This window comes from Eumetopias jubatus, unplaced genomic scaffold (genome assembly GCF_037043125.1).
Source record: "Eumetopias jubatus isolate StellerSeaLion01/CBP00866 unplaced genomic scaffold, mEumJub1_p1.0 scaffold_47, whole genome shotgun sequence".
NCBI classification, from domain to species: domain Eukaryota; kingdom Metazoa; phylum Chordata; class Mammalia; order Carnivora; family Otariidae; genus Eumetopias; species Eumetopias jubatus.
Window position 1 is genome coordinate 800,298 of NW_028274853.1, and position 24,583 is coordinate 824,880.

A 24,583-nucleotide genomic window follows, 5' to 3' on the forward strand; every position below is an offset into this window, starting at 1 on the left:
CTGCATTGTGTAGGTATATCACATACCACATCTGCTCTTTTCTTGACAAAATCCAATCAGGCACAGATTTTTTTCTAGAATTGGAAGCATATCTGAATGGTCTTGAGTCTGAATGTGAACGAGAGCAAAGCTGGTTGTGTGTGAAGTTGGGAGCAGAGTGAGCACGTCCGTAAGCCCCGCAGGGAGCTGAGTGCCGCTGGGGTCACAGAGGAGCCCTTCATCCGTTGCCCTGACTGTGAAACCCACATTCTGCACCATGGTCTGGCCCCTGCCACGTCTGATCCCACCTCCTGCCACTCTCCCCCGCTGTGCTTCTGCTCAGGCCACACCACCGCCCCAGTCCTCAGGGAGGTCCCTGCTCGGGAGCCTGGTATTGTGAGGGGCCTAGTCTTCCCAGGATGTGTTCGGTCCGGCATTCATCGTCCCAGGAGAGCATCCTGTTTGTTCTTGTAAAATGAGCGGATCAAGGTCATGATGCATTTTGAATATCTGTTCCGAGTGGGATGCTGCCTAAACCCCTTACACACGCACCCTCTCCTTTGTGTCTGAGCGGGGGTACTTAACGCACATCCACCTTCTCCTCCCACATCTGCCTCCGCACGCCCCACTGGAGGACCAGGATGAGGAGCCTGTTTACTGTCGCCTACAAACATGATAAGGGGCCTCAAAAGGTTTGTTGGCTTAAGTGTCAACAAATTCATTTATTTTAAAGTCTGAAATACAGTATTACCTATTTAGTTCCCGTGAGGTTAAAGATAATACGCCTGTATGGAAAACGTGAGTTTGAACATATCGTGTAGGTTTGGACCCTGCTAACGATTGTAATGAACCGGTTTTGTTTGGCAGTTTGCGTGTGAACTTGGACATGGGCAAAGCCGCATATGGATGGAAGATCATGAAGGACGAGAGCATCCCTGGCACGGTTGTGCGGACCAGCACCATCCCAGAGGAGCTGGGGCGCCTGGTGTACTTGCTCACGGACAAAACAGGTACTGCTCCTGGTTCATGTTTGCCTTTGCGTGCTCGCCGGCGTCCAGGGCAGGGTGACGATGGTGTGCATGTGCCTGTGTGCGCTCACCGGCATCCAGTGCAGGGTGACCCTGGCGCGTCTGTGTGTGCATGCATGTGTGCGTGCGTGCATGTGTAGCGGCGTATTGAAGTCATTCAAATTTAGGATTTTCCAGACTCCGCTGAACACTGGCACACAACTAACCTTCACCTTTGAATAAACACAGTATCATTAGAATTAGCAAAATGTTAAATCCTTAGAGATTTAAATGACATGTTTATATATTTTTGATTCTCTGCTGCCATAGCGTTCTTTGTTTTATTAGTGCGGCTTCTGGAGAGGAAATACTGCTTGCCTGTTTATTACAGGATGATACTTGTGAGCTGTTGGAAGAATGTAACACGATGTGTGTGGGTTTGGTCTTTTGACAGTAATGTTCTCCTGAAGAGCCTTCCAAGTGACTATCCCACCCTCAGGTCCCTGCCCCAAATTTTATTTGCCCTTATTCCATCAAAGAATCCTTGTCAATCCTTAACATAATAAATAAAACATAAACTGAATCCAGTGAAAATCCTAGCAACAGGTGAAATCCCTTCCTGATTTCTTCATTCATAGTTTAAATTCCTGGTAACTCTTGGGGCACCTGGTGGCTCAGTCCCTTGCCCATTGACTCTTGATCTCAGCTCCGGTCATGGTCTTAGGGTCGTGAGATCAAGCCCCGTGTTGGGCTCTGTGCTCAGTGGGGGAATCTGCTTGAGATTCTCCCTCCCTCCGCCTCTCTCCTCAGTCACATATGCTCTCTCTTTAAAATAAATAAGTCTTAAAAAATATCTCATAGTAATTCTTAGTGAACTAGAACTAAGGATACTTGTATAATATGATAAAATGTGTCTCAAGTAAAATTCAACATTATTTTTAATAAAATACTAGAAAAAGCTTAGTCTGGAAAGAGAGAAATCTAACCGCCCTATTAACATGTTTCATTCTGGCCGTTGCAGTAAGACAAGAACTAGAAATAAGCTCTCTGCCTGAAAGATGGAGCAAATATTTGTAGATGAAATAATGAACCAAGGGAATCAACTGCTAAGAGTACGAACCAATGAAGTGTCAGGTCACAGGTCAGAATAATAAAGTAGCTCCCTGCGTGTCAAGTGGACGGAAGAGGGAAGGCCCCACTCGTGGTAGCGCAAGCACGTGTGAAACACGTGGGCATACCGACGTGAGGGGAGTGAAGGGCGTGTGTGAGGATGATCAGACCTTACAGAGAAACGTGAAGGAAGACGTAAACCAGTGAAGGGACAGACTGCAGTCTCCAGCGCAAGGTCCCCAGCGCGAAGATACGGGATTGCGTAGAGCCTGCCTTCACGATGAAGTGATAGGTTTACTGCAGTTCCAGTCAAAATCCAGTTGCCTGTGGCACGTGGTTTTGTTTTGTTTTTTAATTTAGAGTGGGTTTTTTTGTTTTTATTTAAGTAATCTCTATCCCCAGCGTGGGGCTCAAACCCACAACCCTGAGATCAGGCGTCACACACTCCACTGACTGAGCCAGCCGGGCACCCCAGCGGCATTTGGTTGTGGTCAGGGTTGGTCATTATGGCACGTCGGGGGCTGTCCCGTCAGGTGATGCTCGTAAGTCCGAAGAACTCCAAAGTAACGAGGAGCTCAGACTCAAGAAGGTAGGCTGCGAAAATGCCATCAGATTTCTCCCTTCCCATCCTCACTGAGCCGACAGGAAAAGATCCAGAGAATAAAGTGTGGGAGACACGCAGGCGTGCCTCCGCAGAGGTTGAGTTATTTCTGGGAGACAGGTGGGACTATTTTGATGGAGAAGCTGGAGTGAAGCAAACCCAAACTCAAAAAGATTCCTGAAGTGACCCCACAGAAGAGCGTCCTGGGGAATCTGTGAGTTTACAGCACACAGGTCTGTGGGGGGCGGCACGGGAGGCTGTCAGGCTGCCCACCGGCGGCAGGAAAAGCCCAGCTATGCTCAGCCCTGCACTCAGCAGCCTGGACCTTGTGCATAAATACAATCGGAAACCAGGAACAGCAGCATGCACTCGGAGTCCCGCACAAACAGGCACGCTGTGCCCCAAGTGCACAGATCTGTGCGTGTTCACAGAGAAGCCCAACGGAGCCCTGAGGCAAGGGTGCCGCATGACAGAAGGACTTAGTCACACCTGCAAATTCAGTGTCAGAATTAAACTACATTTCCACATACCAGCAACAGTGGGGGCACTTAATTCCAAAAAGGCCAATTAGAATAGCAGCAAAATGTATAAAGTAATTAGAAATAAATCCAAGCAGAACTTGTGTAAAGCCTGCATGGATATAAGTTTGAAGACCTGAGCAGGAGCTAAGCGAGAGGGTGGGCATCTCAGTGCCACACCCCGTGTGGAAAAGTCCGACCTGTCTGAGGCGCACACTGCCCCAGGACCTTGTCTGCACCATTGGTGGGAGCGTTACCTGGTGGCCACCGCTCTGTCCGAACGGACGAGCCCCGACAGCCTGCGCACCGCGGTGCCCCTCTGGCTCCTGCTCCCCAAGGAGACACGTGCGCACGCGCAGCAGGAGACAAGCCCAGGGATGTCCATGGCATCATCTTGGACAACAAAACCAGACTGAACATAACAAAAGCGGTTATCAGTACAATGCATAAATTGTGGAGTGTTTGCAGTTGAATGCTAACTAGCAATGACGGTGTCACGGTTTAATGTTGAACCCAGAAAGGTCTGGGGCCTTCCCCTCTCGGAATTCTGTGCTCCCCTCCTGCCCTGTGTGTGAGGTGCGCGGCGTGCTTATCCGGGGAGCAGGTGCGGGCTGGGCTGTCCTGTCTGCAGCCCACCTGCTCTCGTGGCCACTGAAATCTGCATGTAACACAGCTAAGTGTGGTGCCTGTGATTTCACGTCGGTTCGCAAACGAGAAGCATGTGTCAGCACACAGTATGCTTGAGAGTGACTGGTTCTCTCTCCTCTTCCCGTGTCTCTGGATGTGTGATATCAGCAAGGGAAGAAGGATTTTGTGACATCATTTCTTCTTAAAATGCTAACTTTTTAGTATGCATTTTAAATGGTGATGGGGTCATCATTCTCCTTTGTTTCATCATAGCTCCTCCATTTGTCTTTGAATTCTGAGTTCCATCCAGGATAAGGAAGAGTGGTTTTGCCCAGAGTCATAAAGTAAAACCCCATTTTCCTCATGTCTCACTCTGCTGCTTTCACAAAGCAAAAATAAATAATCTGGGCTTCTGAGATTTAAAAAGAATTACAGAACATTATATAAAATATGTGAGTGAGAGAATTTTACACATTTCATTTTCCAAAAGGCCTTTTTGTTCCAGAAGTCACTGAAGGGACCCTCTGTCACCACTTCCTAGTGTTGGAGCCACATGGAGTTTTAAACATTTTTAGTGTTTTTAAAAATTTTTGGTCTTGAGCTTTTTCAGACCCTTTCTCCGTAATCGGAAGGTGAACGCCACCCACGGCACATCAGGCGAGCCACACGCTGTGCCAGCCCTGTGCCTGTCCTCGCCCTGGGGCCATGGGGCCGCGGGCACTTGCCCTTCACGGGTCCTCCTCCCTGAGGGCACTCAGGAGGGAGTGTTGCCTTGGCTGCTTCTAAAGGCCACACGGACCAAATCGCAGGAGAAGGACATCGAGGACGAGTTGTGTAATTGTCACCACACTGCCAGCACGTAGTAGGACTAGTCTAGAAACCAGCTTCTCACACAGATGGAGGCCGCCGGCACACGGGGGTTGGGCCCTCACCTCTGGGCAGCGGGCGGCCTCCGGGGACCCCCAAGCCTCCGAGCAGAGCCATGCGTTGTCTGCCGGGAGGGCTGCATGGCTCGAACTTGCGCTCACCTGCCCTGCCGGGGGGTCCGGCGCAGCTGTGTATCTGTTGTTACTGGGAAGCGTCGTCCGGCAGGGACTGAAGTAACTGTGCTCTGTGTTGTAGTAGTCTCGTCGTGTGACTGATTCAGGTCCTCTGCAGTTGGCCGGGGCCCAGTGGTCACTATGGTGGGCTCCACCATCGCAGAGGGTCTGACGGGGGTGGTGGTTTGGCAGAGGGTAGAGAACTTGGGGTGTAAGACCGTATGCAGACATCATCTGCTTAATCGAATGAGCTGCTGTGTGAGGAGCCTTTCGCTGCTGACCTGCCCATAAGGCGGTCCTCGGTGTGATCGTGATCGGGCTTGTGCCTCATCAATACGCTTTCTGACAAGAAGCGTCCATCACGCGGCCTCTCGTTTGCCCCAGCAGAACAGAGAACGAAGTGTCCCGCAATTGCATTACAGTTTCCTTCTTGTGGTCAAGAAAGCGGTGTGGTGTAATTAGGTTTGATTGGGGTGCACGTTTCCGGTAAGATCTGAAATGAATGATGTTGCCATAGTGACGCGTGTGGCCAGCAGTGCGTGAAACATGAAGCAGTTCATTCGACAAGAGCAGACATCTGTTAGCTGCCAGGGTGCAGAGCATGTTGACACTGCCCAGAAATGGTGGACGTGCCGTGATAACTGAGCAGACGGCGCTGGCATGCTAGGGCAGGTCGTCTGCACCGAGTCCGCTGGGGAGCCCCCATCTCTACGCCGGCTGCTCCTGAGAGCGGTGCTGCGGAGGGCTCGGAAATCCTAAAACTTCGCTCCGGCTGCAGCCTGTTAGAGCGAGCCGCGAATTCCTTTGTTGGGAATCTTTATGCTCCTGTATGACAGAGCATTCCCAAACCACGCCCTGAGACAGGTCATTTAGGATGCGCACCGTGTCGATAGCACCCGTTACCTGGCTTGGCCGTGCGGTTTGCACCCGGCTCGTGTCAGCTCCCAAGGCCGCATCCTCTGCAGCGGGAAGCGCCGTGTCCACAGTGGCAGGGGCAGCGGACCATGGCGTGCGTGCCTCGCCGGGGAGACCTGGAGCTGGGGGTTATGTCCCGTAAGCCAGGGGCCCTGTAAGCTGGGGCCAGGCACAGGCTCTCTGGCCTGCAGACGACAGCTGGGGCCTCTGGCGCCAACACACCTGCAGGGTCTGGCACTGTGCATGACCGGAGCGCGCACTTGTGTGTGTGCTGGGCTGTTCACCCCAGGTGAGGCACTTGATGCAGGCAGTGGTTGAACAGAGGCCTATTGTACTGGGAACCGCGGTCTTCTGAGAAAGCCTCATTTACAGCAAATACAGATTAACAAAGAATATGGCCACAGTCTGCAGGGTATTAGAAGTTGTGTTTCCATCCCTCATTGCTTCGTGGTAAAGTCTGAGTAGCTTTGTGTTGATCTCACGTGATCATTGCTCACGGCCTGGAGCCTGCGCTGGAAGTCCATGGGGTTGGGTGGGTGGCCTGTCCCCAGTGTGCCGCGGGCAGACTTCCCTTTGTTTCTGTGTGGTTGCCACGCCCTGGCTGTCCCACGCACGAGCTGCGGTGTGGCCGCGCCACCCGCCAAACACTGGGTCAGAACACTTTGCAGCTGCGTCTCCAGCAACGTGTCCTCTGCCTGCCTGTGAATCGTCTCTGTCGCTGCCCTGAGACGTGTTCCTGCAGGACTTTGTCCTTAGAAATTGAGTTCCCCTCTACCTGCTTTGCTGCTCGTCCTCCAGAGCCCTCTGCCTTATTAAGGAGCTACAGCATTTTCCTTCTTCAGGAATCACAAAACACGCCTTTTGTCCAAAGACATTTTCCGTCCCTGGCGCTCTCCTAACGGCCAGGTCGCGGGGAAGCCTTCTGGTGGCGTCTGCCCATCCCTATCATGAAGCTTCAGACTTGGGACATACTAACAGTTGAATTAAGATGACAAAAATTGTATGACCTATCAATTGATTGAAATCATGAAAATTGTTTAAGATTTGAAAAGCGGTTTTGCATTACTGACTCTTTTAGTAACTGGCTTAACCTTAGACGCCCCTGCTGTACAAGAGGGTGTAGAAAGTCTCAAACTCGCCCTGACTTTCCTGCTCAGCGTTTTACAGGGTCTGCTGTGAAATAGAAACATCATTGAAAGTTAAAAAGATCCTTCCAGGATTCACCTTAGTATGTTGGAAGATACGCGCCCCTACATAAAGGAGCGTCTGCATCCATAACCCAGTCTCTCACCCAGCGAGATGCAGATGCATTCATCCAAATGGCAAAATAACTGAGCCAAAAATTTCATCGTTTATTTGATGAAATGATAGTCATTTGTTTGAATATGTCTGTTATAACCTCCATAAAACGTGATTTATCAGCAACTAGGACGAGGGTACCAGATGCAGCATTTGACTCGGACGGCAGGCCACTGGGGCAGGTCGCGCCAGCGTTGGGCACAACCACCGTGTGCTGTCAGTGCGGTCCGAGCTCCCTCACAAGGCCACCTGGTGCACAGCAGCAGCCCCCTTGCTTCCCTGCCCTCGCTCAGCCCTCGGTGACCCCTGGTCGACCGTATGCCTCAGCCGGTCTGCCTGTGCTGGACTTCTCCCAGGAGTGGAAGCTCACACCATGTGGCCTTCTGTGTCTGGCTTCATTTGCTCAGCAGACTCTTTCCAGGTTCACCCGCACTGTCGCGTGTCTCAGTACCTGACTGCTTTCTATTGCAGGCGATACTCCGTCATGTGGATAGACCACATTTCATTTCCATCTCAGTTGAGGGACATTAGTGTAGGTTTTCCTGTTTCTGTTTGGAAGAATGCTGCTATGAGCAAGGTTCTAGCCAGGGCGGGTAGGCAAGAAGAGAAAGGCATCCATGCTATAAAGGGGAGTGAAGCTAGTTGTGTGTGACATGGTCTTCAAACAGAAAATCATAAGGAGGGGTGCCTGGGTGACTCAGTCGTTAAATGTCTGCCTTTGGCTCAGGTCATGGTCCCGGGGTCCTGGGATCAAGCCCCTGCTCCCCAGGAAGCCTGCTTCTCCCTCTCCCACTCCCCCTGCTTGTGTTACCTCTCTCACTGTGTCTCTCTCTGTCAAATAAATAAAATCTTTAAAAAAAGAAAATCATAAGGAATCCCCTAAAATCTGTTAGAAGCAATAAATGAATTTAGTAAGGTTTGAGATACAAGATGAATATACAAAAATGAATTGTATTTCTATACGCTAGCAACGAACTATCCAAAAATAGAATTAAGAACACAATTCTGTTTATGATGGCATCAAAAAAATGAAATCAGTATTTTATAGTGTTAAGATGGCAATAGGATTCCCCAAATTGATTTACAGATTCTACACGATTCCTCTCAACATCCCAGCTGCCTTCTTTGGAGAAATTGACAAGCTGATCCTAGAATTCCTGTGGAAATGCAGGGAGGTTGGGCGCCCAGAGTGGTGTAAACAATCTTGGGACAAGAGCAAATGGAAGGACTCCACAGTTCCTCATCCCAGAGCCTGCCACCAGGCTGCAGGGATCAAGACAGGATGGTGCTGGTGTGAGGACAGACCTTGAGATCGAGGGGGTGGCATCCACAGTCCGGACATCAGTCCCTAGCTGGACACTCAGACGACTTCCAATAAGGCTGCCAGGACGGTGTGCCGGGAGGAACTAAAGCCTGACGCTGCCGGTCGACTGGATTCCAGCACGGGTGCCGCCATCCTCACTGGGGAGGACCAGCCCCTTCAACTGACAGGCAGGGAGAGCAGGACGTCCACATACAGAAGAATGAAGGGGGACCCCTACCTCACACCACACACAAAAACTAGCTCCAGATGGATCACAGACCTACATTGAAGACCTAAAATGATCATTTTTTTTAAACTGCTGAGTTTTCAGAAACTACTCTAAACTTGTCTTTTGTTTCATTCTCTTTGGCTCCATGAAGCACCAGAATAAAGAACTTCTAGGTATCTATCTTAATAGAAAGCTTTATAGGGCACCTGGGTGGCTCAGTTGGTTAAGCGACTGCCTTCAGCTCAGGTCATGATCCTGGAGTCCCGGGATCGAGTCCCACATCGGGCTCCCTGCTCAGCGGGGAGTCTGCTTCTCCCTCTGACCTTCCTTCCTCTCGTGCTCTCTCTCTACCATTCGCTCTCAATAAATAAATAAATAAATAAATAATCTTTATAAAAAAATAAAATAAAAATCTTTATAAACATAACCCAAAAAATAAAAAATAAATGTAAACAAAGCCCAAAAGAAGAAAGAAATAGTTTAAATCTGGATATGTTATCTTTTAATTATTTTAAACTAAATTTTTAAATGCAACAGTGTATTTACTATTTTAGCATGTGCTTGTATGTGTCTATGGGAACTCTGTGGCCTCCCATAATTTCAAGGGGTCTTTGTGCATTACTCTAGAGAGTTCTCCAAACGGCAGCAGGAAGCAAACGTAACTGCGTAGTTGGAGTTTTCATCTCAGAACTTAAAATGCTATCACCAGGCTGACTGAGGACAGTGAGCTAAAGCAGTGTATTAAGGTAGCAGTCACTCGGGGCACCTGGGTGGCTCAGTTGGTTAAGCGACTGCCTTCGGCTCAGGTCATGATCCTGGAGTCCTGGGATCGAGTCCCGCATCGGGCTCCCTGCTCAGCGAGGAGCCTGCTTCTCCCTCTAACCCTCCCCCCCTCATGTACTCTCTCTCTCTCATTCTTGCTCTCTCAAATAAATAAATCTTTAAAAATAAATAAATAAAAAATAAAATAAAATAGCAGTCACTCTACAGCTCCAGATTTGCTGTCTAGAAACAGTCTGTGATCGGAGCAGTAATCATGATGTGCCTTTGGTTTTGGAAAATACTTGCTGTCCACATGGAGTATTGCATTTGGGAATGCCAGAATGCTCGTCTTCAGTAGTCTCGGGAGCAAGATGCTCTGAGTAAACCATCTACCATGTGACTCAGAGAGATGCCACCCTCAAGCTGTGGTGGGTTAATGGGCATAGGACCTGATCGTTGGCACAGGAAGAGGCGGGCGGATGTGCCTCTGACAGAGGGGCTCTGCCTCTGCACAGAGTGTCTGCAGAGCCCAGAGGCCCATCAGCACCCAAGTCCAGACCGTAGGGAACACACTGGAGCAAGTTCATTTACAAGGAAGAACGAGAGAGCAGAGAAGACTGTGGCCTTGGGCTCAGGAGGCTTCACCTGGACCCACACTCAAGCAAACAGTGTAGAAACACAACGGGAACCAGGCCTGGCCTTGGTATTTGATGCTGAGGAGCTCCTGCTGTTTGTTGCTGTGATAACATGGGGGTTACATTTATTGTAGCAGCCCCTTCTGTTGTTAATAGCTGACACGCTCAGGCAGGAAGTGGCAGGTCCCAGGAGCGTGGCCCTGAGGTGGTCCTTGCTGATGTGAGGCCTCCATTCGCCACTTTACATGATGCCATTCTGTCCGCTTTGGGGTACGTTGGACATTTCCCTTAAGAAACGCAGACGGGTTGGGACAGAAAACACATTGCCGGAAGTCAGTTCCTGGCACTTCTTGTTCTCACATTTGTAGTTGAAATTTCTTGCATGTTCTGCTTTATCCCCGCAGTCGGTACACCTGTGTACACGCATGTGCACATGCACACGTACGCACACACAGCACTGTGAGAGCGATGCTCCAGCACGCGCCCCGAGGGTGTCCCGGGTGCGTTTGCACACAGTCGGGCGTCTGGCCATAAGACATTCTAAGTCAGCGTTGTTCTCCTGAGGTCAGCTCCCATACTAGAGCAGCATCCGTGTGCCGGCGCCTGGTTGTCCTCGGGACCTCCCGGCGGGACCAGCTCCTCGTCAGCCCCTCCAGGGAAGCCGCATGAGCATGGAAGTCTGTAGACCTTCCTCTCCACAAACCCGCCCAGGTTCCCCTTGCTTCTCTCCGGCCCACCGAGGCAGAGGTGCAGAGGGGCTCACACCTGAGGGCAGGATGAGGTACGTGTCTGAAGAACCGTCAGCCACACCTCCCACACACAACCCCGTCGTGTCTCAGGTGCGCTTCCCGCCGCAGCGCGGCTTCCTGCTCGCACTCCGAGGCTGCCTCGTGGCGTTGACCGCCAGCCGTTAATAACTCCGTGCGTGGCTCCAAAAACCAGTTCAGGGGGACACGTGGTTTTTCTCTAAACATATTGTCATCTGCTTTTAAAAATATTCGCGTATTCCTAAATCCGTGTTAAGTACCACAAGTAACAATAGTCTGCAAAGTCAGGAAATTAAAAAAAGAAAAAAAAACAGTTTTTCCAACAGATCCAGTTTTCAGGACAGGAGGGTATTACGTAACAAAGCGTCTTCTGCTTTTTTGTTCAGTGCTTTCCAGCCTTGGGCTCTAGCTAGAAAACTTTTTCATCTGGTTGAGAAACAGTAATGTAATTGTTTCCGTTTCTGTCCTTTGGTGTCAGCATCCTGTATCTTTCTGCCAAACCTCCCCTTCCTCTTTATTTATTCATTTATAATTAAAATCAGTTAGCATATAACATATTAGTTTCAGAAGTACAGGTCAGTGATCTGTCAGTCTCATATTACACCCAGTGCACGTTACATCACGTGCCCTCCTTACTGCCCATCACCCAGTTACCCCATCCCCCACTTACCCGTCTCCCCTCCAGCAACCCTCAACTTGTTTCCTAGAGGTAAGAGGTTTGTCTTATGGTTTGTCTCCCTCTCTGGTTTCATCTTGTTTGATTTTTTTCCCTCTCTTCCCCTATGATTCTCTGCCTTGTTTCTTAAGTTCCTCGTTTCAGTGAGATCATATGATAACTGTCTTTCTCTGATTGACTTATTTCGCTCAGTATAATGCCCTCTAGTTCCAACCACATTGATGTAAATGTTCAGTATTCATCCTTTCTGATGGCTGAGTCATATTCCATTGTGTATATGGACCACGTCTTCTTTATCCATTCGTCTGTCGATGGACATTTGGGCTCTGTCTACAGTTTGGCTATTGTGGACATTGCTGCTATAAACATTGAGGGTCAGGTGCCCCTTCTTTTCACTACATCTGTATCTTTGGGGTAAATACCCCAAAGTATTTGGGGTATTTAGTAATTGGGTAAATACCCAATTGCTGGGTTGTAAGGTAGCTCTATTTTCAACATCTTGAACCTCCATACTGTTTTCCAGAGTGACTGCCCCAGCTTTGCATTCTCACCAACAGTGTAGGAGGGTTCCCCTTTCTCCACATCCTTGCCAACATTTGGGACGTTAAAATATGTGATATTACACTTAGCTTAATGAAGGACGAGATGTAGCTAAATCAGGTGCTTAGGCATATTTTGCCTTGATAAAACTAAAGTGTCATTCAATCATTATACTTAGTACTATATTTAATTCCATGAACCTTAGAATTACTTCCTAATCTTGCCGTTGGGAAGCAGAGGTTCATGACCTGACAGAGTCAGCACGTGCATGAAGAGCAGAGGCATCCCCAGTGTCAGGTGCCCGAGCTTACAGACGCCAGAGGCCATGCGTGCTGCCGTGCTCCACGTATCAATGTCTCCTCCGGCGTGAGGAGGAGGTCTCCTGCAGTACTGCTTTAGGAGAATCTTTGGTGCTGGAGAGGCCAGTGTGACCCCGGGTCCTGGAGAAGACGCAGGAGAACGCAGTCCGACCTGTGCCCTCTGCGCACGTCCTGTTCATTCCTGTGTCTTCGGTGAAGTGTCGTAGCAGGTTTCTTCCAGTGGCTGGTTGTCTGCTGCGTGCGGTACTGATGCAGCCAAGGGGTCTGGGTTTCTTTGTCATACTTTTTACTTCGATGCACTTTTGTATTCCTTACGTCGTGCGGACTGTGAACTCGTGGTAAGCGTGTGTTCGCCCCCGCCTTTGTTCACATGCTGTCTGGGTTTGTGAGTTGGGCATGCCCACACCCTCTCCCAGACAGGCTGGCTGTGACTTGGGACGGCTCGCTCACGCTGGGTCATGGGGACGTGCTTGTTGGACAGCAGTATCATGTCACCGCCTTGGCAATGGAGGCAATCGTGTGTTTCAATTCCGTTTTCCATGATGAGTGGAGAGTGTGGGAGGAGGACACGCTGATACCAAGCGTGAAATAAACATAGTTCTCATACACACGGTACAGTTGAGGTGATCATGGAAGTGCGTTTGAAAGGGAGCGAGGTCAAGCAGCCATCACTGAGCTTTGTCTCTTCGGTGTCTTGGCCCTGATCCAGTTGACAGCATACTCAATGGTGAAGGGAAAGAATCAACGTGAGGGGGACCGATTGCTGGAAGCGTGGTGTCTTAACACCGAGGCACAGGAGTGTGGGGTTTACGTTCCTCTTAATTCTCTGAAGCTGATCCTTCCTTTTCCCACACTCCAGATATTGCGTGGAACCACCATTGCCTTGTGTAGAGACCAGCTCTCTCCCCGGGCACTCTGGTCCAGGTGATAAGGGGCTGTGACTTGGGTATCAGGATTTAAAATCCCCCAGGTGGTGAGTGGGCAGCAGTGCTCAGGGTCTGCTGGGATGCACACAGTCAGACACAGAGCCACTGCCCAGCCTGAACGCAGCATCCCCACCCTGTTGATCTGAGGCCGTGGAGCAGGAGACCTAATCTCATGGGCACCTTGGAGGTCCTACCCACTCTGCTGCCTTGATGTAAAATACATGCAATCTTCAAAGAAAAACTATTCATTTAAAACCAAAATGTTTTATTATAACAGTGTGTAGTCTCAAGACTTCTTAAGAACGTGAGCATTTGCAAGGTATATATGGATAGGGGCACCTGGGTGGCTCAGTTGGTTAAGCGACTGCCTTCGGCTCGGGTCATGATCCTGGAGTCCCGGGATCGAGTCCCGCATCGGGCTCCCTGCTCGGCGAGGGGACTGCTTCTCCCTCTGACCCTCCCCGCTCTCCTGTACTCTCTCTCTCTCTCATTCTCACTCTCTCAAAATAAATAAGTAAATCTTTTTTAAAAAAAAGGTATATATGGATAGTAGAATTTACATAAGGAGACCAGTATAAATGTAAATTTATCACTAGGTAAGTAAATGTGTAACTGTCAAATCTTAACATAATTTAGGGCAAGTGCCTCTGAACAGTTCTGTGATTCTGAGCTGATGCCAGTCGACGGCCTTGCTGAGCACCCAATGTGGGCGGAAGGCATCCTGGTCAGTATAACGTGTGGGTCACTGGCATGGCCCTATATGTAAATTCAAACTGTACTCTCCGAAATCTCATCTTTAAGAATCTACCCCACATAAATAATGGTTTTGTAGCTGCATTTTTTGGTGATAACAAAAAATTTTAAACCATCTGAGTATCCGTGTTTGGGAGGAAGATCCAGCAGAACCTTGTGTACCATACTGGGTTTATGGTATACCCCCTAAAAATAACGTGGAATACCCCTGTGTGTAGTCATGTGAAAAAATAGTTTATAAATGCATACTTGTCTCTACCAGTGGAAAAGTTGGAAGAGGTTATATACCTAAACTAGGTGATCCCAGGGTGTGAGAGGGTACAACAAGTATTTACAACTTTTAATATAAATGAAGGCCTCCAATTCCAGAACGATGGAGTGGATGTTCTTCTCCCTGTCTGTCCTGCTGAGCACACCACGCACCTGACGTGCTACGTGCAGCGCACACAAGAAGACCGTGAGCGGGGAGGGAGGAAGGCAGGCTCGCCCCATCAGGAGGACCAGCAGTCAGTTCCCTGGTGTTCCGCTTCGTGCCCAGACTGGGGCCTGGAGAAGCCAGCGATGCAGAAATGCCAGTGGGCACAGACAGGCTGAGAAGAGCTGCTCTCTGTGACCGAAGGAGCAGCCTGGCAAGACGGGAACACTCATGCTTCCATTCCAGCCGTTGGAGAAAGCACAGCACAGGTGGCCCCATGATGATGTGATGGACGGAGGAGTTACCACGGCGGTGGCCATCCCATGGCCACATGTAAGTGTGTCCAGTCAGCGCATGGTGCAGCAGCAGCTTGCACAGTGTTCCCTGTCCATTTGTGCTCAGCAAAGGCCCCACCCTCTGTCTCCGAAGACCAAGTGGGGACCCTAGACTTCCAACCTCTCCTGGCTGTCCAGATGACCCAGCTCCCAGGCCAGCATGGAGTCTAAGAAGGCCAAGGGTCGGACTTTCATGTCTGCTGGGCGGGCAGCCTGGACGGCCATTGTCACAAACAGAATCAGCGCGGTGAAGAACTGATGGGTCGTGCCAGACTAGGGGTGGGCGAGGGCGTGGATGTGGCCACGGATGCAGGTGAGGACCATGTTGGTGCAGATGGGACGCCTCTGCATCTTGATGGCCATGCTGGCCGTGCAGATCCACACATGACGGTGACGTGAAGCTGATATGCTGCGCGGTGCCGGGCACTGGTCTGATACTGCGCTACTCGACATAGGGACGGCCAGTGGGGTGCCAGGCAGGGGATGCGGGCAGCCCCCTGTGCCGCTGTGGAATCCAGAATTGCTGCAGGAGAAGTCAGAAGAGAGGCCAGCAGCCCTTACTCAGGAGGCTGGCGGACACGAGAAAGGCCTATGGTAGGCATGCCACCCAGGGGGAGGAATCACACATTTCCTTGTGAGGTAGCAGTTTTTTCTTTAAACTAGAGTAGTTTCTTATGAAATGCATATGTTTCTTATTTTTTCCTATCATTTCATTGAGATTCCTGGTAGTTGCTATTTTCTAAACTGGAGAGCTCTAATTCTGTAATCGTCTAGCATTTCAGGGGCCTGGCAGGTCCCAGCAGCCGTGAAGTGCGCTGCCCAGCTGACATTTCATGTAGACGGTGGACATTGCTGGTTGTGTTTGAGGGAGGGAGGAGAATGAAGGGTCCTTATTCTAGGAAGGTGGCACCAGTCAGGAGGTCAGAAGCCATTCCCGAGTCTCGCAAGTCGGGATGAGCGGTGAGGGCCCCAGAGTACATGTAGCCGCGGCAGAGCCCCCGCACCACACCTGTGCGGCTGGTGTGAGGAGGTCTGAGGGTTGGCAGAAAGGACGGAGCATGATGAGGGCGGCGTGTGGGGCAGCTCCGTCACCCGCCTCCGCCTGCGTGCCTGTGGACCCCCTCGCCAGCCTCAGCCGGTGTTTCACGGTGAGGGGGTGGGCGGCAGGGGGGCGGCAGTGCCCGCAGTCAGGCGCTCAGGGGGCGCTCCGGCAGGGGCGGGTGCTGCTGGTCAGGGGGCGTGCGGGCCAGGTGGCGGAAGGGGAGGCCAAGGCTGTGCGTCCACAGGGTAGAACAACCATCCTAGAGGAAGAGTGGGTGGAGCTGGGCACCATGAGATCTGGGAATGGTGACACCTTAGACCCTAGAATGTCTGCAAAGCCAGAGAATCCTAACAGTGTGGCCCCAGCACGACACACACACAGACCAGGGGAACAGAAAAAACCGCACCCGTAAATGGGCAACTAAGGCAGGACGAGGAGGGCAAGAGCGGACAGTGTCCTCGCACGTGGTGCCACAAGAGCTGGACAGCAGCGTGCGGAAGAAGGAAACCGGCCCTTTGTCCCGCACCACACAAGATGAACCCAGGACTGAAGACCAGAAACCAGAGGTTCCAGAGGAGAACACGGGCAGTAATCTCGTTGACATCGGCCTTATCAACATTTATTTGGAACTGTCTCTCCAGGGAAGGGCAACAAAAGCTAAAATAAACAGACAGGATTCCATCAAATGGGATTTCATCAGACTACAAAGCCTCTTCAGAGCCAAGGAAACCCATCAACAAAATGAAAAAGGAACCTATTGAATGGGAGCAGATATTTTCAAGTCATCCATCCTGTAAGGGGTTAATATCCAAAAACATATGAAGAACTTAGACAACTTAGTATCAAACAATTAAAACGCCCCAGTTTAAAAATAGGCAGAGTATCTGAAAGGACATTTTTTCAAAGAATACCTGTAGACACATGAAAAGATGCACAACATCACTAATCGTGGGAGAAATACAAATCAAAACTACGATGATACATCTCCTTCACACAGGTCACAGTGGCTAAAATCAACAGGTGTCGGCAAGGATGCAGAGAAAGGGGAACCGCCGTGCACGGCTGGTGGGAACGCAAGCGGGCGCAGCCCCTCTGGAAAACGGTGTGGAGGTTCCTCAAGACATTAAAAGGAATCACCATGTGATCCAGCAATCGCACTTCTGGGTGTTTATCCAAACAAAATGAACACTAATTCACAAAGATACACACCACCCCTATGTTTGCAGCATTATTTACAACATCTGAGATCTGGAAACATCCCAAGCATCCATCCGTAGATGAATGGATACGGGAGAGGTGGTAGAGACCTATGTTACTCAGCCATAAAAATGAAATCTTGCCATTTTTGACAAAAAGAATGGACCTAGAGGGTATGATGCTCAGTGAAATGAGTCCGAGAAAGCCAAAGTTGCAGAATCCAAATAACCAAACACAAGAGAAACAGACTCAAAGACATGGAGACAAATGGGTGGTTGCCAGAGGGGAGGGGGCGGAGGAGGGGGGAGAGCCGCAAACCTCCGGTTATCAAATGAGTCCCGGGGATGTACAGTACCGCATGGGGAGTGTGGCTGGTGATACTGTACTAGGGCCGTGCGGTGACCGATGGCGACCGCACTTAGACGGGGAGCATTTTGTATAAAAATAGCGAACCGCTGCCGTGTACACCTGAAACAGATAGTGTATGTCAGCCTTCAGTTTTCACAAAAAAGAAACACGGAAGTGATCCACCCAGTTCCAGCAACAGCACTGTGAGACGGTGGGTCTTCGCACTGGGTGAACTGGGCGCATCCCCGTTCCATCCCCGCGGATCCCGCGGTGTGAGCCAGTGAGCAGGGCAGAGCACCCTTCGCTTAGGGTCTTTTGCCACTTGCGTTCAGTGGTTTACAAACCTAAAGAAATAGTAGTTTATTCTTGGTAGGAACTGTGCAGGCGTAGTATTCTTATTTTTGCCATACGTGTAAAATTGTTAGTAATAAAAAGGTTGAAAAGCATTATTTATTGTCATCGTATTTATAAACTGCCTCATACCACAGCCCACCATAGATTAGAAGCCTCACATTCAGTGTATGTCAGAGGAAAAAGTGTCTACAGGAAATTCTTTAATGATGTCAATCTGATAAGTAAGATATTTTTTTTTAAATAATAAATTTTCAGGGAACTGCTCATTTGGGCACACGTAACAGAGGTGAGCTTGGTGCTTATTCTAACAGGAATTAATGTACAATTTCATTAGCTTTTGATGATAGGTAACTATCGTCTTCATCTCAAATCTTTGATGTAAATAATTTCTAGAACTTCCTTATTTCATTTGGAAGCTGAATTGTTTTTAATTACATTCTTTAAACTATTTTAATTAATTCTGCTTTACTTAATGAGGATGACATAACCAGGAAACCCTTTTAAACTGTACTTCTCACATAATTTTGATTTCAGGAAACTTAGGTGCCATTTAATTGAGGTACTAAACGGGCTAAATAGAATTTTGAAAAAGCAAAATTTCTAAAACTGATCAGCATCCCTGAGAAGAGCTGCTCTTTGAAATTTATGAGACCCTAATGTATGTATTCTATCCATTCTTGTAAGAAGGTTATTCAAAACAGTCTCTGAAACAGTGTTATGAAATACGGATTTTCCTTTATGTTAACGTAGCCTTCCTGTCCTGTAGTGGGAGTTCTGAGCTATTTTGTTTTGAACACCAATGTGTATGGAGTCATGGATAGATGTGAAAACACTTTTTATTATATCTTCCACATCACATGTGCCAAAGAAAACAGAAGTTAGTTAATATTTTATGGGTGCCTTGTAACCGTGTGGAAAGCCCAGCTTCTAACTGACTGGGGATAGGATTGTTCATACCCACATTGATAATTACATCAGTCAGTGGGTGATCCTTCTGTGAGCTGTGAGGTAAGTGCAGAAAAGCCCGGGGGCCTACATGACCGCACTTTTCGTTACCGTACCTGACGCCCCTGCTCACAGGTGTTCACACTTCCCCAGGTTGCTTTACTTCTAGAAAACCCAGTAAGCAAAAATCCTATGTGCGTATTGTGTGTGCATTTTTATATTAAGTGATACACATACACAATGTTTAGGGTTTTCAGAGTCATGAAGATGTGTAACATTGTGAATTTATGTGTCACTTTTAATGAAAATTCACCGTTTTTGAAATAATGTTAACGTCTTGCTGCCTTTCGTGATGTTACTTCACTGTATTTGGCAGACCCAAGACATCTCATAAAATTGACCTGTGCGTGCTCCTCTCTTAACTGACTTCCTTACACACCAGGGGTGAAGCACTTCCTCATGCTCAAGCACACGTGAGTGCCTGGCCTACATGGACTGGCTGTCCCCAGGAGTGAGCCCTGGCCATCTGGAGGGACGTGAGCACCTCCAGGCAGCTCACCGGGCAGAAGCCCAGCTAAAGAGAACGTGCCTCCCTGCTTACTGACCTTTCTGTTGCTCCACATGATGCAAGTGGTGCTAAGGGTTAAATGCATCTGTTTCTGTTCAATTAAAAATACTTAATTTTTCAAAATTGGGTGTTTTTTTTAAAAAACTGGTAGGCACGCTTATTTGGGACTAGTTGATGTCTTTCTCAGGCAGTGTTCTAGAGTATAATTACAAAGGTAGTGACTCTGTTTTCCAGTTTCACGCCTGTCTCTTTCAGAACAGGCAGAAGTTATATTTGTACCAAACAATGCATCTGAACTGAAAGACAGAGGCCACACTTTCTTCAGGTAGTTAGAGCCCTTCACGTTATCGCGCTCTTCCGGAGGGATCTGGGAGGGACACTTGTCCTCAGTGGGGAAGGACATTCCTAGCTGCTGGAATTACAGAGCAGAGCATTCTCACTGCCGAGGGGCGCCCCGCTATGAGAGCTCGGCCCGTGGAGGTCCACGTACGGGATGGGGAGTCCTGGTCCCGTTGATGAGCTTTCCTCTGTGACCTGGTCTTTGTTGCAGGAACCCTCACCCAGAACGAGATGGTGTTTAAGAGGCTGCACCTGGGGACTGTGTCTTATGGAGCAGACACGATGGAGGAGATCCAGAGCCACCTCAGGAATCCATACTCACAGGTAAGCTCATTGGCATCCGCACGGGAGCTGCCTGCAAAAGTGCCTGGCTCTGTCGAACCAGCCTGAACCCACTGTATCCGCTGATCTGGAAATCGGCAAACATCTTTGAATGTCCTAAAACACTCAGTTCTAATTTATAAATCAAGAGGCAGTTTTTGAACCAATTTTATTTTATTTTTTTTATTTTTTATAAAGATTTTATTTATTTATTTATTTATTTATTTATTTATTTATTTGATAGAGATAGAGGGAGAGCACAAGCAGGGGGAGGGAGAAGCAGGCTCCCCGCCGAGGAAGGAGCCCGATGTAGGGCTCGCTCCCAGGACCCTGGGATCATGACCTGAGCCAAAGGCAGCCACTTAACCGACTGAGCCACTGAACAATTTTGAATAAGCATTTCTATATTGTAAAATAATAGAAAGGATATAATGACCTTAAACCATTTATTCATATTAAATAATTTTCTTAGTGAAATATTCCAAAAGATTACTCAGGATAGGTAGTATTTTTAAGACTATTAAGTAGAATACTGCATCACAGGTGTTTCTTACCAGTTCCTCTGGGTTTCTTCATAATTAGTAAGACTTTCTCATATTTTCTTGCCTTTTCCATAAACAGAAGTAGACACACGGGATCGTGAGCCCCGTGTCCCTGTCATTCGGCCTCAGCAGCTGTCCATGCACCGCAGACCTGGTTCCCTCCGTAGCCCTCTCCTCCTTCACCATATCACTGTGAAGTGAAACTCAAATGTCATGTTATTTCATCTGCAAATACATCGTCTGTGTCTGGATCAGATAAGGACTCCTTGGGTGGAGGCAGGGGGCGTATATCCTAAGTCTTGGCCTTTCCCTGGAGCTTCAGGAGCTCTCTGAAGTTGCAGGAACAGGAAATACACAGCCTAGTAGCCACAGTGTTTGCCAGAGACTTGGTAGGCCGTGCGCTCTGCAAGTGCGTCTGTGGCCCGGGAAGGTCCTGACACGCCAGATCCTGACATGGGGCCCACAGGGCCACGTGTTCCCACAGATGACAGGGTGTGGGGCAGGCAGACACAGGCCACTCTGCAAAGGTCAGTTTAGGCCGCAGAGGTCCCCTAGCCTGTTCTCAGGTAGCGTTCGTGTTGCACTCATTTGAATTCACTGATTCTGGGTAACCAAACCTTGCAAGCCCAGGGTGTCTAAGATGCTGCACACACAAGGCTGTGGTTTGAACCCAGTGCCAGCCATCACTTCCCTAGGCTGCTTTTCTGCCTCTCTGCTGGCCTATTGTGAGGTTCGGGCACCCCCGTTGTAACAGGCCAGCATATATCAGGTGCAAACGTGCCATCACCCGCCCCCCAGGGAAGCGGGGCCTCGCATGTACACAGACCACTGCCGCCTCGAGGCTCCCACGGGCCGTCTGGCAGCGGCGCCCCCAGAGGCTGTAGGCCCTGTGTATTGATGGTCATACTTCTGACTTGACTTCCACAGACGGGGCTGAGCCACACACGCCCTGAACAGTTTCTGCTCTGACCGAATTCAGGTGTACTGTCTGCCTTACATTCAGTTTGTGAAAACCTCTTTCTTCTGTAATGTTTACCAGAACGGCGTATACTTTACTTTTCAAGACGCTGTCAAAAGAAAAGTATCTAATGCATATGTGTTTATTGGATGTAATGATCACTTACACAAGCACACATATACTTAAAACCAAGCCCTTTCTTCAGTTGGATGTCACTCAGTGCAATACAGAGCATTTTGTAACCTAGAACATTTATTAACAGAAGGAAAATCTAAAAAGGAGAAGGAATAGGTCTTCCCTTCTCCTGGTAATCTAGGTCTAGGTCGAAACAGTACCAGGTAAAATCTGTTTTTAAAAAATAAATTTACATTATGCATGAATATGATTTTAATAGCTCCAAATAAGCTGTTTTCTAGAAAATTTAGAAACAGAAAGGATGAGTCAGTGTATAAAAATAGCAGATATTTAATACTTATTTCCACGGAGGAGGTCTTTTAAAAATCTTTTTTCGAAGCTGTCTGTTGGTTGGCTGGTTAGATAGTACTCTTTTGTAAAATTGATTTTATTACTGAGATTCTGTCTTTTTATTAAGATGATAATAGTCTACCAGGTCCACTGCAATGTAACATGAATCTTTCATAATCTGATTATATTTCCCCTCTGGAAGCATTTGGTGATGGAGGGCATAATCTTTAATGGCATTTGTGTGAAATGAAATTCTACAGCCATCGATAAACAGAGTCCTAAGGGGAGTCAGCCGTGTTGCGTGCCGCTCTCCCTTTGCCGTGCAAGCAGCAGGCGGGTGGGAGGCGAGCGCAGGGGAGAGGCAGTGCCAGCTGCTGAGCTGCACGAGCAAACCCTTCATTAGACAGCACTGTGACTTCACGGGCAGAGAAGTCACGGCTCGGTGGCTCTGCATGCCCCGTCCAAAAGCGAGAGCCTGGCTTTCTCAGGAGGGCCGTCACAAGTGGCCATGAAGGTAACCGAGGAGCCTCTGTGGTCCTGCTCCACCTCCCCCTGGAGCGGGGGGGAATGGCCACTCCACTGACGGAGGCGAGCGCCCTCGAATGCAGCCTGGTGCAGGGGGAGCCAAATGGAGGGAGCGGGGAGTCACGTCTGGAGCGCAAGAGTCTGAAATAGGAGGTGAGGATCAGTTTTCGTCAGATGCCGGGGTTACTGTCATGCACAAAACTAGCTCTTAATACAGAGGCTGTGACAGGCTGGATTCCTTTATTGTATTAAAGGAAGATTCGTAAGTATTTTTTCCTGCTTTTAGCTTTAGTCCACTTCAGGTACAGCACTTTTTAACGAAACATGAAAGCAGTTAGGAGCATATGGCTCTGGTTTGCTCTTTAACTCACCCCATCTTTACAAGGAGAACAAACATGACTTATTACGGACTTAGCAAGCCAATGCTATGGATCAAGTGAATGTAGAAAAGGAAAACCCTCCGACTCTAAGTACTGCAACAGTTTGGTAGCCGTGCCGACCAGGAGACGCGAGTGCTTACGGCGCTAGCACGGACACGTCACGTGAGCGAGCCCGTTCCCTAAGAGCTGCTTGTCTCATCCCTCACTGATGCACTCATAAAAATCACACGTGCTGGTAACTCCAGTATCAACTACGTTGTCTCTTTAATTTTGTGACGTTCGTATTTTATCAGATGCAGTCTCAAGCTAGCGGGAATGCTACCAGTTCAACACCACCAAGAAAGGCCCAGTCCTCAGCTCCCAAAGTGAGAAAAAGTGTTAGCAGTCGAGTCCACGAAGCTGTGAAGGCCATTGCGCTGTGCCACAACGTGACCCCCGTGTATGAGCCTCGAGCCGGCGTGATCGCGGAGGCCGAGTACGCAGAGGCGGACCAGGACTTCAGCGACGGGAACCGCACCTACCAGGCCGCCAGCCCTGACAAGGTCAGTTGGGGCCTCTTAGAGGATCTCAGATACAAACCTGCCTCAGAGGCACAAGAATTCGTTCTTCCAGGGGCATGAATGCAAGGGGAGCTTTATTATCGTGTCTAATGGTGCCTTAGCTCCAGGCCTGAAGGCCACATGGCTCTCTGGGATTCGTGCATTTGGTCCTGGTGTGTCCACTTACCCCAGAAAGCCTAAGAGTTGAGTTACTGGAAAACACATGAGAAAAATCAGAGTTTTACTGATTTGTAAACTGATTTGTGACCGAGTCAGATCTTAATAAAGCTGCTGGCGCCTAGACTGTTCCTCCCTCATCATCCCATCTTCTTACTTCCACATGAATTGTCAGGCTTACGTGTTAAATTTCCAGGTTTGTTCGTTTGTTTGGGCAGAATTTAGCTATAGCATATCTATTTCAAAAGAGAATTGGGCTATAAATCATTTCAAAAATCTTCAGAAGACAGAAACAGTAAAATCTTCAATGTGGCAAATTAGTCATTTCTGACCTTACATCATTTTTTTACTTTTTTTTTTTAAAGATTTTATTTATTTGTTTTTGTCAGAGAGAGACAGAGCACAAGCAGGGGGAGCAGCAGAGAGGAGAAGCAGACTCCCTGCTGAGCGGAGAGCTCGATCCCAGGACCCTGGGATCATGATCTGAGCCAAAGTCAGACACTTAACCGACTGAGCCACCCAGACGCCCCCATTTTTTTTATTTTTAGATTGATAAAAGTCATTGTTAAATTAATTTGCCCAATTCCTGTTCAGCCAGTATATTTTAAATAACGTTTTCTTATGCCCTCCCTTTTAGTCAAGGTTCTTGAGATGATTCTGTAATCAAACCAACCATGGAAGCAATATAAGCAAACAACCTTCTTTTTTTTTTTTTTAAATACTGTAGGAAATTGGATCGTGTAATAACTCCCAAAAAGTACCATCCATCACAGTTTAAAAAAGAAAAATCTGATCTAATGTTTTTTTTTTTTTAAAGATTTTATTTATTTATTTGAGAGAATGAGAGAGAGAGAGAGCATATGAGAGGAGGGAGGGTCAGAGGGAGAAGCAGACTCCCTGCTGAGCAGGGAGCCCGATGCGGGACTCGATCCCGGGACTCCAGGATCATGACCTGAGCCGAAGGCAGTCACTTAACCAACTGAGCCACCCAGGCGCCCCTGATCTAATGTTTTAAAGAGAGGAGCCCAGTGATTCTCGTAAACGAGTATTTCAGAAGAGCGAGGTCCTTCTGTAATGACATCACAGCAAGGAACTTGCGCGCCGCTTTCCCCTGAGATATCTGTGT

General features: G+C 48.7%; 1 protein-coding gene across 1 annotated transcript; it reads left to right on the top strand.

Annotated features, from left to right (window-relative positions):
* Positions 1-865: 865 nt before the first annotated feature.
* LOC148161870 (putative phospholipid-transporting ATPase IIB) lies at positions 866-23,403 on the top strand. Its single transcript, XM_088020521.1, has 3 exons — positions 866-989; positions 19,762-19,874; positions 23,035-23,403. Exons 1-3 carry the CDS (start codon positions 866-868, stop codon positions 23,359-23,361), a joined length of 564 nt encoding a protein of 187 aa, XP_087876647.1. The 3' UTR covers positions 23,362-23,403.
* Positions 23,404-24,583: the final 1,180 nt, after the last annotated feature.